Here is an 18,502-nt window from a genome sequence, read left to right as displayed (position 1 = left end):
AAGGATGCTCCTTACTTTGGTGGCAATTGGGAAGGATGCTCTTTACATTGATAGTCTTGGGATAGAATGCCTTTCTTACATTGATGGTCAGAATGCCACCATTGAAAGCAGCAGTGGTGGTCAGTAGAAAGGATGATACTTACAGTGGTGGTCAGAGAAATGCTCCTTTCATTGTTGGTCATTATGAAGAATGCTTCCTGCATTTGGGGGTCATTGGGAAGAATGCTCCATACATTGGTGGTCATTGAGAAGAATGTCCCTTACATTGATGGTCATTGAGAACAATGTTCTTTACATTGGTGATCATTGGGAAGAATGCTCCATACCAGGGGCAGACTGACAACTCATGGGTCTCCTGGGAAATAGGGGATCATGGGGCCCCTGTGTCCTTGCCTAAACTCAAAAAAGCCTATGAAAAATGTACCAGGGGCATCTCATGGGGCCCCCTACTGACTCCAGGCCCTCGGGCAGTGCCCGAGTTTCCAAATGGTCAGTCCGCCCCTGCTCCATACATTAATGATCAATGGGAAGAATGCTCCATACATTGGTGGTTATTGAGAAGAATGTCCCTTACATTGATGGTCATTGAGAACAATTTTCTTTACATTGGTGATCAATGGGAAGAATGCTCCATACATTGGTGGTCATTGAGAAGAATGTCCCTTACATTGATGGTCATTGAGAACAATTTTCTTTACATTGGTGATCAATGGGAAGAATGCTCCATACATTGCTGGTTATTGAGAAGAATGCCCCTTACATTGGTGGTCATTAGGAAGAATATTCCTTACATTGTAGTCTTGGGATAGAATGCTCCTCTTACCTTGGTGGTCAGAATGCCACCACTACAGACAGACTAGAATGTGTTCCAAGTGGTGTTGGACCTGGAAATATGCAGGCATCATCAGAAGGAAGGTCATATATCCCCAGCTCACAGAATCCCTAGTCATCTCCTGAAGAATCCTGAAGTTCCATGCAACCCCGACGGAGAATGGTTGCCTTACAGAAAAGTGCAGAGTAGAGAATAGGAGCACCGCCTTAGTTATAGCCAACATGTTTCAGGATCCACCTTCTTCAGGGATGTGTAAAAACAGGTGAATGGAACTGACTGAAGTGTACATTTGTAGCTTATTTATTAAACTGACAATTTTTAGCAAAAATAAACTTCATACAAGCTAAACTATGGGAAAGATTCAGTCCAAAGAGAGAAGACATCGCTCTAGGTCTGTGTAGCAGGATCCCCCCAACACTCCAACTGCAGAGGTGCTTGCTCGGGTCGCCTCTGGAAACAATGGAAAAGATTTACTAAAACTTCACGGTGCAAAATCCAGTGCAGCTCTGCATAGAAACCAATCGGCTTCCAGGTTTTGTAGTCAAAGCTTAGCTGAACAAGCTGAAGTTAGATTGGCTACCATGCACAGCTTCACCAGCTCCCCCACTATGTCTTTTGAAACTTCAGTCCAGCCCAGATTCCATATGTTGTTCTTACTGAGAATTGAAGAAGGGGGACTCTGCAACCAGTGCCAGGACAGGGCCATCAAAGAGCTCAGGGTGAAGCTTCGGAACTGTGTCCCCCACCCCATATGGCTGCTAAAACATGATGTAGTTGGACCTACTGCCATGTGTGCCCTGACATGCCTGTTTAATTGGCATGAAGGGTGCACTGCAAATGCATGGCCATTAGTTTCTAGCAGTTGGAAGTGGCCAGGTGTTTGCACATGTGTGATGTGTTTTTGATTTTGGCTGTGATTGGCTGGGGTAAGGAAGGGTGATGAGTGGGCATGTTGGAGGTTGGTGTGAGAGCAGGGGCGGACTAACAACTCATGGGGCCCCCGGGCAATAGGGGATCATGGGGCCCCTGTGTCCTTGCCCACACTCAAAGCACACCCGCAAAAGCCTATAAAAGGTACCAGGGGCATTTCATGGGGCCCCCTACTGACCCTGGGCCCTTGGGCATTGCCCGAGTGCTCGAATGGTCAGTCCGCCCCTGTGTGAGAGCAGTAGCTGCCTGAGCAGACAAAAAGCCATGGGCCAGTAGAAGGGAGAATGTAGTCTGCTAGCTGCCAACCACTGATCTGGAGCATGCATGTGGGTGCTGTGCCTGGGGCAGCAGCCCCCCCACCAACCATCTGCAAAATCTTTGCATTGATAGCACCAGGGCTTTTTTCTCAGATAGTAGGTGCAGGTACTCCTCCTTCCGAGTCACCCCTGGTCGCCGTCCCCTACCCACCTTCGAGCACCATCCTCTAGTCCCACCCCCTACCAGCCTCCCAGCCCCACCCTTTTTAGAGACTACAGAGCCAAGTATAATTTTGCGGTGGTAAGTAATTTGTATGAATCTTGATGATAACAAGAAAAATAGTAGAATAGATCATCTGCAGTCAGCAACAAAATACCCGCTCAGCAACAATAAATCTGCCCAGAAGCAATAGACTCCCACCAGCAACAATAGATCCCCAAGGAGCCAGTACCAATAAACCTTCCAGCAACAATAGACCAATGTCAACAGTAAATCCCCACCCAGTAACAATAGACCCCCCAGCAACAACAGATCCCCCATTAGCAAGATCCCCCATTAGCAACAATAGACCTCCCCATCAACAAAAGACAACAATGGATCTCCCTCAGTAACAATAGATCCTCCAGCAGCCAGAAATGATAGACCCCCACCCAGCACAACCCACCACCCCTTATCATTACATACATTCAGTGCTGGAGGGCCAGAACTGCTTTTCCTTACGTTTTTGCTGAAAAAAAGCCCTGGATAGAGCTCTCATTGAAGGGACTGCTCAAACTGCATTTCCTAGCTTTCATTCAGGGAACCATTCAATGTGCTGGCCAGTCATTTTCAGCAGTGTCCATCTGGGAACCTTTTTTTCGGCAGTGACAGCCAGAGGCAGAATCTACACTACAGGGGAGGAACAGGAAAACCTAACATTGAAGTTTTTAAAAGTTCAACTGAACTTTCAGATGAAATCAGCTAAATAATTTCCAAGTGCATCAAAACAAAAGGTGTGCGAAGTCTTACAGCTGGTTTTCCTTAACCACTTGACCTCCGTAAGGTTGTACCCCCTTCATGACTAGGCCATCTTTTGCTCTTCAGCGCTGTGCTACTTTACCTGGTAATTGCTCGGTCATGCAAAAATATAATTTATTACACACAAATACAGCTTTCTTTTTGTGATATTTGATCACCAATGGGCTTTTTTTTTTAATTATTAAAAAAAAATTATTAAAAAAATATTTTCTACTTTCTGCTATAAAACATATCCAAAAAAAAAAAAATTCCTTCATAAATTTAGCTCAAAATGTATTCTTTGGTACAAAAAAAATCCTAATAAGTGTATATGGATTGGTTCGCATAAAAGTTATAATATCTACAAACTATGGTTTATAAACTGGATTTTTTTTTTGTATATATTACAAAAGGATGGTGGATCAGCGACTTATAGTGGCACTGTGATAGTACGGCGGGCAATCTGACACTGACTGGATGGGAACTGACTGACTGCCAATGACATCACCAGTGACACTAATACAGTGATCAATACCATACACTATAATTGTACTAATGACACGGGCTGGGAAGGGGTTATTATCTCGGGTAATCCATGGGTTAAATGTGTGCCTAACAAGTGTTAGTTTGTGTAACGTGTGTTGATTTTATTAAATATCTCTGATTCTTTTCCCTGCTTTGCAGGGAGAAGAAACAGAGAGACTGTTCCCTCTGTGCAAGGGGCGGACTGACAACTCATGGGGCCCCCGGGCAATAGGGGATCATGGGGCCCCTGTGTCCTTGCCCAAACTCAAAAAAGCCTATGAAAAAGGTACCAGGGGCATCTCATGGGGCCCCCTACTGACCCCAGGCCCTCGGGCAGTGCCCGAGTTTCCAAATGGTCAGTCCGCCCCTGCTCTGTGCAGAGCTGTTCGTTGATTGTCAGCACAGGTGACTGAACACAGGCAATCAACAGGTCCCGGTCTGCTGACAAACTCCCGCTGTTTGCGGGTGGGGCCTGCATGGGCCCTGTACCCGGAAGACGCCAGCGACGTACAGGTACGTCGTTGTGCCTGTACGGGTTGGTCACCCATCCAGTGGTTGGTCCACAAGTGGTTAAAAGCTGCCACAGTCTGAGTAGAAAAGCCTATCCCTGCCAGCATGCAGAAGAGAAGGCCCCATGCTCTCTGTGTGGAAGCAGTGGTCTCTCTGTAGAGGTCCAAACCCCCTATGAGTCAGATGTATACTTCATATACCACATTGAAGAGGACCTGTCATGGTACGTGGCACAGCTTCCATATTGTAGGCTTGTAGCCTTAGGAGGAGTCATATGTCCCCCATAATAAAAACATAAACATGCAAATCAAATTTTAAAGACAGGTGCCTGCTCCAGGGGCGGACTGACAACTCATGGGGCCCCCGGATAATAGGGGATCATGGGGCCCCTGTGTCCTTGCCTAAACTCAAAAAAGCCTATGAAAGTTACTAGGGGCATTACATGGGGCCCCCTACTGACCCTGGGCCCTCGGGCAGTGCCCGAGTTCCCAAATGGTCAGTCCGCCCCTGGCCTGCTCTGCTCTGGTGGTTCCCAGTTGGTCATAGTCATTGATCCATATGGCAAGCTTGGCAAACCCTACTCTGTGTTGGTCAGTGGGCACAAAAAAAAATCTGATTTACGAAAATATTTAAGCACTTTAGGCATGCTAAAATGGCCCTTTACATGCTTAAATGCAGCCTCAGGGGTTGCATTAGCATGTGCCCTGAAAAAGGCAAGCAGAAGCAAAGGACTAGTCACCAGCTTAGAGACACCCAGAAGGGAAGAGGTGGAGGAAACACAAACTTTGGAAGATACAGCTTTCCCTCCAGCAAGGAGAACAGTGAGCAGCACAGTGGTGACATCACCAGATAACAGTGACATCATTCTTACTCCAAACCTCACGAGACTAGCAGTCAGAGGCAGCAGTGCCTCAGGTGATCTTGTGCTGCAGATATACAGCTATGAGTCTCGAGCCACAGGAAGTACACAGCTATTTTCAAGAGGAGTTCAAGGAAAAAGGTACAATTTTCAGGGTACTGCTTGGAAACATGAGCTAGTAATTTTTTACTTTTCAGTCCATTTTAAAGAGACCCTGTCACTAAATTTAAAAAAGTTCCGGTAAAAGCACAGAAAAATCAAGTATTTTAAGTGATTACGTGCCATCTAATTTCATCATGTATTGTTTATTCACTTGCAATGTTGAACTGCTAGAAAATGTGACTACTCCAGGAAAAGTAATTTCCCTAACACGGCCCCCTCCCTCCTTGCACATCATTGCATAGTCCTTTCTTCATCTGGGAGGGTCTAATTACTGCCTGTGCTGGCCCAGCTCTTCTCCCTCCTTCTTGACTTCCCTACATAGCTTTTTATGTAGCTGTGGGGGTAGAGTGGAGAAGAATACCACAGGGTGTTACTTGGGTACCCCCAAGAGCAGCTCCCTCCCTCCTTGCACATCATTACTTAGACCTTTCCTCTTAAGGGAGAGTCTAATTACTGTCTATGCTGGCCCAGCTCCCCCCACCCCTTTAATCTCCCTACATAACGTTATATGTAGCTGTTGAGGGTAGAACGAAGGGGAATACTACTGGGTGTTACTTGGGTATTCCCTAGCACAGCTCCCTCCTTGCACATCATTGCATAGTCCTTTCTTCTTCCGGGAGGGTCTAATTACTGTCTGTGTTGACCCAGCTCCTCTCCTTCCTCCTTATCTCCCCTATATATCCTTAAATATACACTTTATTGCCAAACGTATTGGCCCAGCCCTGTAAATCATTGGATTCAGGTGTCCCAATCCCCACCATGGCCACATGTGTATAAAATCAAGCACCTATGCATATTTGCACAGCTATTTATCAAACAGGGGTGGACTGACCATTTGGAAACTCGGGCACTGCCCGAGGGCCCGGGGTCAGTAGGGGGCCCCATGAGATGCCCCTGGTACCTTTTTCATAGGCTTTTTTGAGTTTGGGCAAGGACACAGGGGCCCCATGATCCCCTATTGCCTGGGGGGCCCCATGAGTTGTCAGTCCGCCCCTGTTATTAAACACATATTTTCAGGAAAAAATACACTAAAATGAATTTTAGTTCAACACAATGTAATACCCATTTTTTATAACTATTCTTTATAACAACTATAAAAGATACACTATTTTGCCAAAAGTATTGGGCCAGCCCTCCAAATCATGTGACTCAGGTGCTCCAATCCCCTCCATGGATACAGGTGTATACAATCAAGCCCCTAGGCATGCAGACGGCTTCTACAAACATTGGTGAAAGAATGGGTCGCTCTCAGGAGCTCAGTGACTCCAAGCGTGGTCCCGTGATAGGTGGTCACCTGTGCAATAAGTCCATCCGTGACATTTCCTGGCTACTAAATATTCCACGCTCAACTGTTAGTGGGATTATAACAAAGTGGAAGCAACTGGGAACAACAGCAACTCAGCCACCAAGTGGTAGGCCACATCACATGACAGAGCGGGGTCAGTGCATGCTGAAGCGCACAGTGCGCAGAAGTCACCAACTGTCTGCAGAGTCAATAGCTAAAGACCTCCAAACTTGGTGTGGCCTTCAGATGAGCCCAACAACAGTGCGTAGAGAGCTTCATGGAATGGGTTTCCATGGCCGAGCAGGTGCATCCAAGCCTTACATCACCAATTGCAATGCAAAGCATCGTATGCCATGGTGTAAAGCATGCCGCCACTGGACTCTAGAGCAGTGGAGACATGTTCTCTGGAGTGACCAATCACTCTTCTCTGGATGTGTCTGGGTTTGGCAGTTGCCAGGAGAACAGTACTTGCCTGACTGCATTGTGCCAAGTGTAATGTTTGGTGGAGGGGGATTATGATGTTAGGTTGTTTTTCAGGGGTTAGGCTTGGCCCCCTAGTTCCAGTGAAGGAAACTCTTAAGGTGTCAGCATACCAAGACATTTTGGACAATTTCATGCTCCCATCTTCGTGGGAAGAGTTTGGGGATGGCCCCTTCCTGTTCCAACATGACTGCCCACCAGTGCACAAAGCAAGGTTCATTAAAACATGGAGGAGCCAGTTTGGGGTGGAGGAACTTGACTGTCCTGCACAGAGTCCTGACCTCAACCCCATAGAACACCTTTGGGATGAATTAGAGCGGAGACTGTGAGCCAGGCCTCCTCCCCCGACATCAGTGCCTGACCTCACAAATGCACTTCTGGAAGAATGGTCCAACCTTCCCATAGACACCCTCCTAAACCTTGTAGACGGCCTTCCCAGAAGAGTTGAAGCTGTTATAGCTGCAAAGGGCGGGGCCAACTCAATATTGAACCCTATGGACTAAGACTGGGATGCCATTAAAGTTCATGTACGTGGAAAGGGCGGGGCCAACTCAATATTGAACCCTATGGACTAAGACTGGGATGCCATTAAAGTTCATGTACGTGGAAAGGGCGGGGCCAACTCAATATTGAACCCTACGGACTAAGACTGGGATGCCAATAAAGTTCATGTACGTGGAAAGGGCGGGGCCAACTCAATATTGAACCCTACGGACTAAGACTGGGATGCCATTAAAGTTCATGTACGTGGAAAGGGCGGGGCCAACTCAATATTGAACCCTACGGACTAAGACTGGGATGCCATTAAAGTTCATGTACGTGGAAAGGCCGGCCGACCAATACTTTTGGCAATATAGTGTAGCTGCTGGGGGTGAGTGAAGGGGACAACCATTGAGTATCAATTGAGTGACATCTCTGAGTCTCCTGGGGCTGCTGAAATCACATCAAAGATGGCGGGACCCAGCAGCAGTCTCATGGGTTTTGGGTGTCTACACAAGGGAGGGGTTTACTGATAAATACAATCGTTAAATACATTAAATGCACATACACTGTATACTTATGGGAAGATTTTAGTTGAAATGTAGACAGGGTCTCTTTAAGTACTATTGCACTTAAAGGTCCCCTTTACCAGTTTGCAAGCGAAATGCGCCATCAAGTGTATCTACTAATCAGAGTTAGTCCAATATAACAGATGATACAGCCGTTGCTCTTGCTGGTCAGATCACGTATTTAATTGCTAAACAAACCATTTATCATTGCTCAAAAAAATTACTTTTTCTATTACATTCTGCAGCCGCTATCATTTAAAAAAAAAAAAACCTGTCAAGTTTCTAGCCTTTGGAACCTGCTTACATTAAGAGTGTTCTACACAGAATATACCCAGAAATGGAATTCCCTGCTCCTGGGACTGACTTGCTGCTGTTCCCAGCAGTCTGCACAGAGCTTGAGGCATAATTCCAGCCATCCCCTGTACCTTTCATAGCATGGCCTTTTGTTCTTGGTACTTGGTAGTTACTACACAAGTATGAGATGCAGGATTTTTTCTTTTTATAACTTTGTGGACCAAAACCTGCAGACCGGGGCGGACTGACAACTCATGGGGGCCCTGGGGAATAGGATCATGGGGTCCCTGTGTCCTTGCCCAAACTTAAAAAATCCTATGAAAAAGGTACCAGGGGCATCTCATGGGGCCCCCTACTGAGCCCGGGCCCTCGGGCAGTGCCCAAGTTTCCAAAGGGTCAGTCCGCCCCTGCTTGATAGTTACTACACAAGTATGAGATGCGGGATTTCTTCTTTTTATAACTTTGTGGACCAAAACCTGCAGACCAGGGGCGGACTGACAACTCATGCGGCCCCCGGCAACAGGGGATCATGGGGCCCCTGTGTCCTTGCCCACACTCAAAGCACACCCAAAAAAGCCTATAATAGGTACCATGGGCATTTCATGGGGCCCCCTACGTACCCCGGGCCCTCGGGCCGTGCCCGAGTTTCCAAATGGTCAGTCCGCCCCTGCTGCAGACCCTCTCACTTACCAGAGGTTGCAATGTATATAAATGGTCTGTTAAGGGGATTCATGATATACTGTATATAGGTGAAATAAAAAATCCATTTCATATCATATTCACATTATCATCCAAAATAAGCTCCCTTTCACCTCTGCATTGAGACGGGCAGGCAGAATCCCTACAAAAAAGCTCAGGCTGCCACTGCCTTTGGAAATGCTTGTTGCCTGGCTGCCATGCTGATCCTTTGTCTACCATTATTCCTAAAACTCACATGCAGCCAGCAAAGGTAAGGTACAGTCAGAACTTTTGATCTCTGTACTTAAGAAAGCAAAAGGTTAGCATGACAGCCAGGAAACTAGCATTTCCAAGATGAGGCCAGAAACACATTCCATGTATCTCCAATGATAGGTTTTCTTTAAAAGAGACACTGAAACTTCTTCTGTTGCTTGCAACACATCAAGGCCCACGGTGGGCTGGTGTCAGAGCCTAGAAGGAGTGATGACATCGCTCCTATTGGGAACTAGACTCACAAACGGTTACATAGGAGGAGACCGCATGTTCTCCCCGCTGAGGAAGAAATGAGAATCAGGGTGAGTATCAGAAGGTTGGGGTGACATTTCACAGATTATGTCACTTTTCCAGTTTCTCAGCAGTCACTTGGTCTGGTATCTCAGCAGTCACTTGGTCTGGTGTCTAAGCAGTCACTTGGCCCAATTTCTCAGCAGTCACTTGGTCTGGTGCCTAAGCAGTCACATGGTCTGGTATCTCAGCAGTCACTTGGTCCAGTGTCTAAGCAGTCACTTGGTCCGGTGTCTAAGCAGTCACTTGGTCCAGTGTCTAAGCAGTCACTTTGTTCAGTGACTAAGCAGTCACTTGGTCCAGTGTCTGAGCAGTCACTTTGTTTGGTGTCTGAGCAGTCACTTAGTCTGGTATCTCAGCAGTCACTTGGTCCGGTATCTAAGCAGTCACTTGGTCTGGTGTCTAAGCGGTCACTTGGTCTGGTATCTCTGCAGTCACTTGGTCCGGTATCTCAGCAGTCACTTGGTCTGGTATCTCTGCAGTCACTTGGTCTGGTGTCCAAGCGGTCACTTGGTCTGGTATCTCAGCAGTCACTTGGTCTGGTGTCTAAGCAGTCACTTGGTCTGGTGTCTAAGCAGTCACTTGGTCTGGTGTCTAAGCAGTCACTTGGTCTGGTATCTCAGCAGTCACTTGGTCTGGTGTCTAAGCAGTCACTTGGTCTGGTATCTCAACAGTGACTTGGTCTGGTATCTCAACAGTCACTTGGTCTGGTGTCTAAGCAGTCACTTGGTCTGGTATCTCAGCAGTCACTTGGTCTGGTGTCTAAGCAGTCACTTTGTTCGATGTCTAAGCAGTCACTTGGTCTGGTGTCTAAGCAGTCACTTGGCCCAGTTTCCCAGCAGTCACTTGGTCCAGTATCTCAGCAATCACTTGGTCTGGTATCTCAGCAGTCACTTGGTCTGGTATCTCAGCAGTCACTTGGTCCAGTATCTCAGCAATCACTTGGTCTGGTATCTCAGCAGTCACTTGGTCTGGTATCTCAGCAGTCACTTGGTCCAGTATCTCAGCAGTCACTTGGTTTGGTATCTCAGCAGTCACTTGGTCCAGTGTCTAAGCTGTCACTTGGTCCGGTGTCTAAGCAGTCACTTGGTCCAGTGTCTAAGCAGTCACTTTGTTCAGTGACTAAGCAGTCACTTGGTCCAGTGTCTGAGCAGTCACTTTGTTCGGTGTCTGGGCAGTCACTTAGTCTGGTATCTCAGCAGTCACTTGGTCCAGTGTCTAAGCAGTCACTTGGTCCGGTATCTAAGCAGTCACTTGGTCTGGTGTCTAAGCGGTCACTTGGTCTGGTATCTCAGCAGTCACTTGGTCTGGTGTCCAAGCAGTCACTTGGTCTGGTATCTCAGCAGTCACTTGGTCTGGTGTCTAAGCAGTCACTTGGTCTGGTATCTCAGCAGTCACTTGGTCTGGTGTCTAAGCAGTCACTTGGTCTGGTATCTCAGCAGTCACTTGGTCTGGTGTCTAAGCAGTCACTTGGTCTGGTATCTCAGCAGTCACTTGGTCTGGTGTCTAAACAGTCACTTGGTCTGGTGTCTAAAAAGTCACTTGGTCCAGTGTCTGAGCAGTCACATGGTCTAGTGTCTAAGCAGTCTCTTGCTCCGGTGTCTAAGCAGTCACTTTGGTGTCTAAGCAGTCACTTTGTTTATTGTCTAAGGAAAGCTACTTAGAATAGACTTGCCTATACGCGTCCTTCAGCATGTTTACATCCTCAAGAGTACTGCATGTTATCTCCAGGGGCACATGCATACTTCAAGACAATATGGAGGAGGTGGGGTTTGTGCTGGGTTGGCTTGCCATGAATAATGTCCAACCAGGCACCCATTTGTATTGTTATAAGTAGCCTTTTCCATTCCTCAACAAAAATGAGGCTAACATTTAAATTTAGCTTTGGCCTATGTTCAGATTCTGGTTTCTCTCCCTTCTTCCTCCTGAAAATCCATATTTTGAATGTAATCATATCTCACTTAGGAAGTGCTGACACTGCTGAGTAATCCTTTTTATATCCTCCTGGCCTAACAGCTGGCATGTTAATTATTACATCAAATTGACACCAGAGAAGCAAAAAGTACAAGTTATGACGAGGTCAACCTGGAGCCAAAAAGCCCTCAACTAAACTAACGTATGTATTTTAAGACAGAAGATACATTATATGGCCAAAGGTTTGTGGAGACCTGATCATCGCACCTATATGAGCTAATTGGATATCAAATCCGAAAACCAGCGGAATTAGTATGGAATTGGTCCCTCTTTGCAGCTATGACAACCTCTACTCTTCCAGGAAGGATTTTTACAACACTTTAGAATGTGTCCGTGGGAATTTGTGCCAATTTAGCCAAAAGAATATCGGTGCGGTCAAGTACCAATGTTGGATAAGAAGACCTGGCTAGCAGCTGGTGTTTCAATTAATCACAAAGGTATTCTGAATGGTTGAGGCTCTGTGAAGACCATTTGAGTTCCTCCACGCTCAATTCATCAGACCAGGTCTATACGTTGGAGGGATGACTACATACTTTTACCCATATAGTCTATTGCACGCTTTGCTTCCATTGGGCAACTTTTTGGGTTTTCAGAAAAATTGGAATGTGTAGGTCGAATCCATGGGATGTGTTGATTCCTTGATTGTTATCCATAAAGGTCTCTTTACCAGAATGGTTCCTATTTGGTTAACATGCTTGTCATTTACTGCAGGAATCCTGAGCGAAATCCAAACCAAGGCTCAACCTCCATTGAATTTATTTATGTTCATGCTGATTTCCTCACGCAGCTCAAAAACATTCTGACTTTTCCTCAAATAGCCCAAGTGTGTGGTATTGGAACATAACCTCCCTAATGGGGCTTCTCTGTAAAATAAGAAATGTTCCATTAATTCCATAATTGGCCTTACTTAAAATATTGTTTTTTGCTTTCAGTAAGTCAAAAAGGTTACCGTTGACTCCACAAATGCTCCTCATTTCAGAAGCAATCTTTCCTTCTCTTACTTCCAAGTTCCACGTTCCACCAGAAAAAAAGCCCTCAGGAATTCCTTCTGTCACATTGTCTCCTCTTTTTCCTTCTGTCACTATGTCTCCTCTGATTTACTTGGCAGTCTATCCAGACAGTAACAGAATGGAGGAATACATTAGTAGCTACAAAAAAATCCTTCATAATCATCCAAAATGAAATTCTTGACTAATGCCTGTTTCATTTGACACATATCGCAGAAATTAGAATTCTTGCTCTTACGTCAATGAGCACCAAATTTTAATGGTCAGAACATCTTCAAAAGAGTCTTGATATTCCTTAAAGTCTTTGATCCATCTCTCTGAAAGTGGTCTACTGTATTTTTCTGATGAAGCCGGAGCTCAGAGATGGTAATGAAGTCTTGTCGGAATCCCAAATGAGCCAAGATGTTCCGCATTCTAAAGTCATTCCTCCTACATGTTCATCTATGTCCCTTCTTATCTTGCCAGGAATATTATCTCCAAAGTTATATTTTTCTTGATCCCTATGGCACTTCCCAACACCAGCCGTGGTCCAATAAGAATTCCACTTACTGTAGACCGTCACACATGCAAATCCACTTTTACATTTTCCGTTCAGAATGCATTTTGCTCCCCGGCACCTCATTATTACATTATTATCACTTTTTTCATGTTTGATTCAAAACTATCCCAAAAAAATCCTCATTCTCTTATTATTTCTTGCAATCCTTTCTTGAAGCTTCTCCAGTTATCTACAACACCATCCAGTTTGTGACATATCCATTTATTTTCTTCAAAATAGGCACCGAGTTCTCTTTCACGACCCTTATGTGTGCAACTAATCAAAAATGACTTGCTGCTTTGCTTTGGCCTGAATGTTCAAGAAAGGGTAGCAGAGATCATTCATGTATAGTGATAGGCTTTATGTTGCGATAGGCTGACTGGCACGAAGCAGATGGACCAATGAGGTGTCATCCTCTGTCTGCTTCTCTCATAAAGTGCCGCACAGGCTTAGAACCTCATTGTGGCTGTATAGAAAAAAAAGGTGTGGCATCTTGTTCATTCATTATCTAAATGGCTTGAAATCTCAGCCAGAGAAGCCAGCAAATCACGTATCCAAATGGAACAGAATTAGGACACAACAGACGTAAGAGGAAATTAACATTTTTTGCAAGAATGAACAGTTTAAAAGCCAACAGTTTTCCTCTAGATCGGGAAGATAACTTATCAAGATGCAAGAACCACAAATAGGCAATTCCGCCAATCAACTTTCATCAGCATAAATGATGAACAATGTTTTTTGATTAGTTGCTCTCGTGAGTTGTGAGCACTCCATGCACTACTCCTTCCCCTCATTGAGCAAACAGTTTTATGTCTAGACAGTTCAGCTAATGCTGCATAGTACTAAAAGAACATAATTTCTCCCTTTTATTCTACTAAAAGAAAATATTTTAGATGTAGATGGGGTTTCAGGTGCATAGGACCATGCCTTGAAGACCCTTATAGAAAGGCTGGGGACATGTGAACCATAAGGTAGAAAATGATGAGATTGAATGATCATTACGTTCGATCAAAGGTGTAAGGCATAATTGCAGGTGCTATGCCATGAAGACCTTTATAGAACAGACTGGGGACATGCAAACCATAAAGTGGAAGACGGTGAGAAAAAATGATCATCAGCATTCAATCAAAGGTGTAAGGCATGACGGCAGGTGCCATGCCATGAAGACCCTTATAGAATGGGCTGGGGACATGTGAACCATAAGGTGGAAGAAAATGAGATTGAATGATCATCAATGTTCAATCAAAGGTGTAAGGCATGACGGCAGGTGCCATGCCATGAAGACCCTTATAGAATGGTCTGGGGACATGTGAACCATAAGGTGGAAAAAAATGAGATTGAATGATCATCAATTTTCAATCAAAGGTGTAAGGCATGACGGCAGGTACCATGCCATGAAGACCCTTATAGAATGGTCTGGGGACATGTGAACCATAAGGTGGAAAAAAATGAGATTGAATGATCATCAATGTTCAATCAAAGGTGTAAGGCATGACGGCAGGTGCTATGCCATGAAGACCCTTATAGAACGGGCTGGGGACATGTGAACCATAAGGTAGAAGAAAATGAGATTGAATGATCATCAATGTTCAATCAAAGGTGTAAGGCATAATGCCAGGTGCCATGCCATAAAGACCCTTATAGAACGGGCGGGGGACATCTGAACCATAAGGTGGAAGACAATGAAATTTAATGACCATCAAAGGTGTAAGGCTACTTATAAATCGGTGATTTGGTTCTTCACTTAACCGTCCGCTGAAGCTATCAAGGCTAATCAAAGGTCTTATTTCATATCAACGCAGAGTTTGGTACGGAAATGCATCTTGATAGATATTGCTGATCAAGTAAGTGCATGCAACGTCATGTGTAATGACAGAGGTAAAACTCTTCGAGAGGATCATGGAAAGAGGGGAGGGAAGATGAAGGGAAATGGAAGGTTTAGAGAGTGAGAATGGGCAAAGGAGTGCAAGAGAGATGGATAGAGAAAGAGAGGGAGGGAGACAGATAGACAGAAAAAGAGAGGGATAGAGGAAGAGAGAAAGGAAGACAGAGAAGGACAGGGAGGGAGATGGGTGGATGGAGAGACAGATGTGGAAGAGAGGGAGAGATAGGGGAAAGGGAAGAGAAAAGAGGAGGATAGATCCTTAGAGATAAAAAGACAGGAAGATAGGCAGATTAATATTTAATATCTAAATATATAGATATATAGAGTGTGTGATAAAGGGATAGATAGATAGATAGATAGATAGATAGATAGATAGATAGATAGATAGATAGATAATGGATAGATAGATGCATAGATAGATAGATAGATAGATAGATAGATATGAGATAGATAATAGATAGATAGATAGATAGATAGATAGATAGATAGATAGATAGATAGATAGATAGATAGATAGATAGATAGATAGATAATGGATACTAAGTTACCAGCAATTAACTTATTTGACCGAACCTAAACTATCAATCATCAACACCACCAACATAATGAGCACATGCATTGTCTGAGTTATCTCTAATTACAGTTTTCAACTGAATGATGATGTTCTCATCACAACCAATTTTATAAAACCCATAGAATCCAGCACACCCAGCTCCATATTAACCAGCCAGGTCTTTTCCTTTTTTTTTCCCCCAGCACCTCCATCATTCTCTGCTCCCGGCAAACCCCACCCTGCCGGCTCCTTTCACCATTCCACAAGTGATGCACAGCTTCCAGCCACACCTTTAACCCTCTCATCACCAAGAGGGACCACAACCATGGAGAACAACACACTCGAGCCAAATCCTAAGGGGGATGGTTATAATGAATGCAATTGCCGAGTACACAGGTGCAATCAACCCACATTGTCCACTGCCAAATCGGGCAAGGTCCAAAACCCATCAATCAAAGGATTTCACTCTCATCATTGCCTATATATCTAAAGGGGAAGGGGGGGGGGGCGTTGGCGTAACGTCATCTTACTAAGCAGCACTATAGCCTTTTATATTCTGTTTAATATTCTCCAGCTGTAAACCATGCAGATCTTGGCCACGCCACGTCAGAATTTTTAAAAGCCCATTTTGTCCATGAAAATTCTTTTAGTCTACAGAGAAACCCTTTAAGATGGGAAATCACTAAATTGCAATCAAGTGCCGGGGAAATGCAAATTGCACATTGATCAGCCACTTGTTACACAAGTCTACTGCTATTCGTCCATGGATGACAAAAAAAAAAAAGGATGCTTGCAATCAAAATGCAGACCTAAATATGTGTTTTAACCGTGATTCCATTTTTATATTTTATTTTAAATTTTCGCTTTTTTTTTTGCAATGTGCACTGTGCAGCTTGCCAATTGCAATTCCCCATTTGCAGTTTTTGATACCATTAGACATCTCCAATTTCCAACAGATCATATTTAAACCCATGCCATATTTTTTCTCTCTCAGGTGTCACCCTAGCTGTTACTTGCACCCGTCACCTTCCTTTGGATGCTAACAGGTTCCCCCCTTCGGCATGGACCAGGGGCGGGGTCCATTGCTGCACGCTTGTCTCCCAGCTGTTTCAGCATCAAGACCGGTATTGCATGCAAACGCCTATTCCATCCCTAAGAGAAAACCCCCTTTTTTTATTTCCTAACCCCCCCCCCCCGGAAAATTCTCCACCCCGCACTTAATATAATTCTCCACGCTTAATTGCTTTAGCATCCAGCTCATTGTTCCCCCCTTAATAAAACAACAGGTCTAATCCTACTCTCCGCTCATCCTCCAGACGTGCCTGTAATCCTCCTACCCCAGGAGGGATTGGGGGGGGGTCTCGTTACATTGTAAAAAAAAAAAAGAAACAGTTAAAAAATAAAAAAGGAAAGATGCCCACCTAGCCCAACTTACTACCGGTCCGGTTTGTAAAAAGGTAGCTAGATCAGGAATAAAAAAAGGATAACGGAACAAGACGAGCGACCGGTAGGGCGTTTCGAACACCGTCGTCCATTTTAAAAGTTTGCAAGAAAAGGTTTTTTAAATGAAAAATTTCCAGTTGGGTGACACGGGTGTTGGTAGGTGTTGGAAGAGAGGGAAGCCCCCCTCCCCACCGCTCGCTTGCCATGGTCTAAGGCTTCGATACGCCGTCCAAAAAGGGGGAATCTATAGGGAGGTGGGGGAAGGTTTTACCTGCTTAGTCCTTCTCATACAGCACAGCATGGTTGAATTGGTTGGTCTACTCTCCTCCTTCCGTCCTTTCTCCTTCTTCTCTTCCTCTCTGTGCGCCTTCTGTCGCCCCCTCTCTCGCTCACACACGCAGGCACGCTCTCTCACACATACAGCAGGGGGCTAGCTGGAACTGAAGAAATGCTTCCTTCTGCACATCACACACATGCACGCCCTGTCTCTCTCTCTCTCTCTCTCTCTCTCACTCGCTCCCTGGATCTTCCACTGTAGACTTCTTCTTCACTGGCTCACTGACTGCTCGCCTCTCCTCTTCCCAAGCCCTCCCCAGCCTTGTCAGCCCCCTCTTCTTCCTCCTCCCAGTCCCCCATCATGAATATTTAAACGCCGACAATCTGTACCCAATTACTGCGACTTTCCCTCTACAGAAAAGAAGGGTTTTTTTTTTTTTCCTTTAAATTTTTTTTTTTTACATACTTTTGTCGTTTGGACCCCCCTCACCCATCCCTTTTTCTATCCTCTCCCTCCCGTCTTGTCGTGTTCACATAATGTGTCTCCAGACAGCGGAGCAGGGTGTGGACCGCCCAGGACCACTCGCTGCTGCCTGAGGATCCCATTGTTCAGGTGATGGTGGGGGAGATGGAGGAACGAATGGGGGGGGGGGGGGTGAGGTCATTGGCTATGACATCATAGGAGAGGGGGAGAATGTCACCCCACTGACACCCCCCCCTCCCATCCCCACCATCACCGACTTTATACGTGTGTCACTGGATCAACTGGTGAAAGAGAGCACACTGTGTGTGGATAGATCGATGGATAGATAGATAGATAGATAGATAGATAGATAGATAGATAGATGATATGATGGATGGATAGATAATGGATGGGTGGATGGATGGATGGATGGATAAATGAGTAGATAGGTAGATAATGGATGGATAGATAGATGATGGATGAATGGATAAATGAATAGATAGAAAAATAGATAATGGATGGAAGCATATATAATGGATGGATGGATAAATTAATAATTAGATAGATAGATAGATAGGTAGATAGATAGATAGATAATGGATGGATGGATGGTTGGATAAATGAGTAGATAGGTAAAGAATGGATGGATAGATGATAGGAAGGATCTATAGATAGATTATGGATGGATGGATAAATGAGTAGATAGATAGATAAATAAATAGATAATGGATGGAAGGATACATTGATAGATAGATAGATAGATAGATAGATAGATAGATAGATAGATAGATAGATAATGGATGGATGATAGGATGGATAGATAATGGATGGATGAATGGATAAATGAGTAGATATATAAAGAGATAGATAGATAGATAATAGATAGATATATAGATAGAAAATGGATGGATGAAAGGATGTATGTATGGATAGCAGGGGCG

At 44.8% G+C, this 18,502-nt stretch overlaps 1 protein-coding gene across 1 annotated transcript in view; it reads right to left on the bottom strand.

Moving 5' to 3' along the window:
* Positions 1 to 17,385, bottom strand: part of GAP43 (growth associated protein 43) — a 159,061-nt gene extending 141,676 nt beyond the window's left edge. Inside the window, exon 1 of the mRNA XM_089670762.1 lies at positions 17,094 to 17,385. Coding sequence (XP_089526888.1) covers positions 17,094 to 17,123 — 30 coding nt within the window. The 5' untranslated portion in view covers positions 17,124 to 17,385. The remainder of the gene's footprint in view (positions 1 to 17,093) is intronic.
* Between the last annotated feature and the right edge of the window lie 1,117 nt (positions 17,386 to 18,502).

This window comes from Staurois parvus, unplaced genomic scaffold (assembly GCF_062004578.1).
Source record: "Staurois parvus isolate SC_StPar_1 unplaced genomic scaffold, SC_StPar_1.0 ptg000095l, whole genome shotgun sequence".
Taxonomy (NCBI): Eukaryota; Metazoa; Chordata; class Amphibia; order Anura; family Ranidae; genus Staurois; species Staurois parvus.
This window is presented reverse-complemented; position numbering and strand designations above follow the sequence as displayed.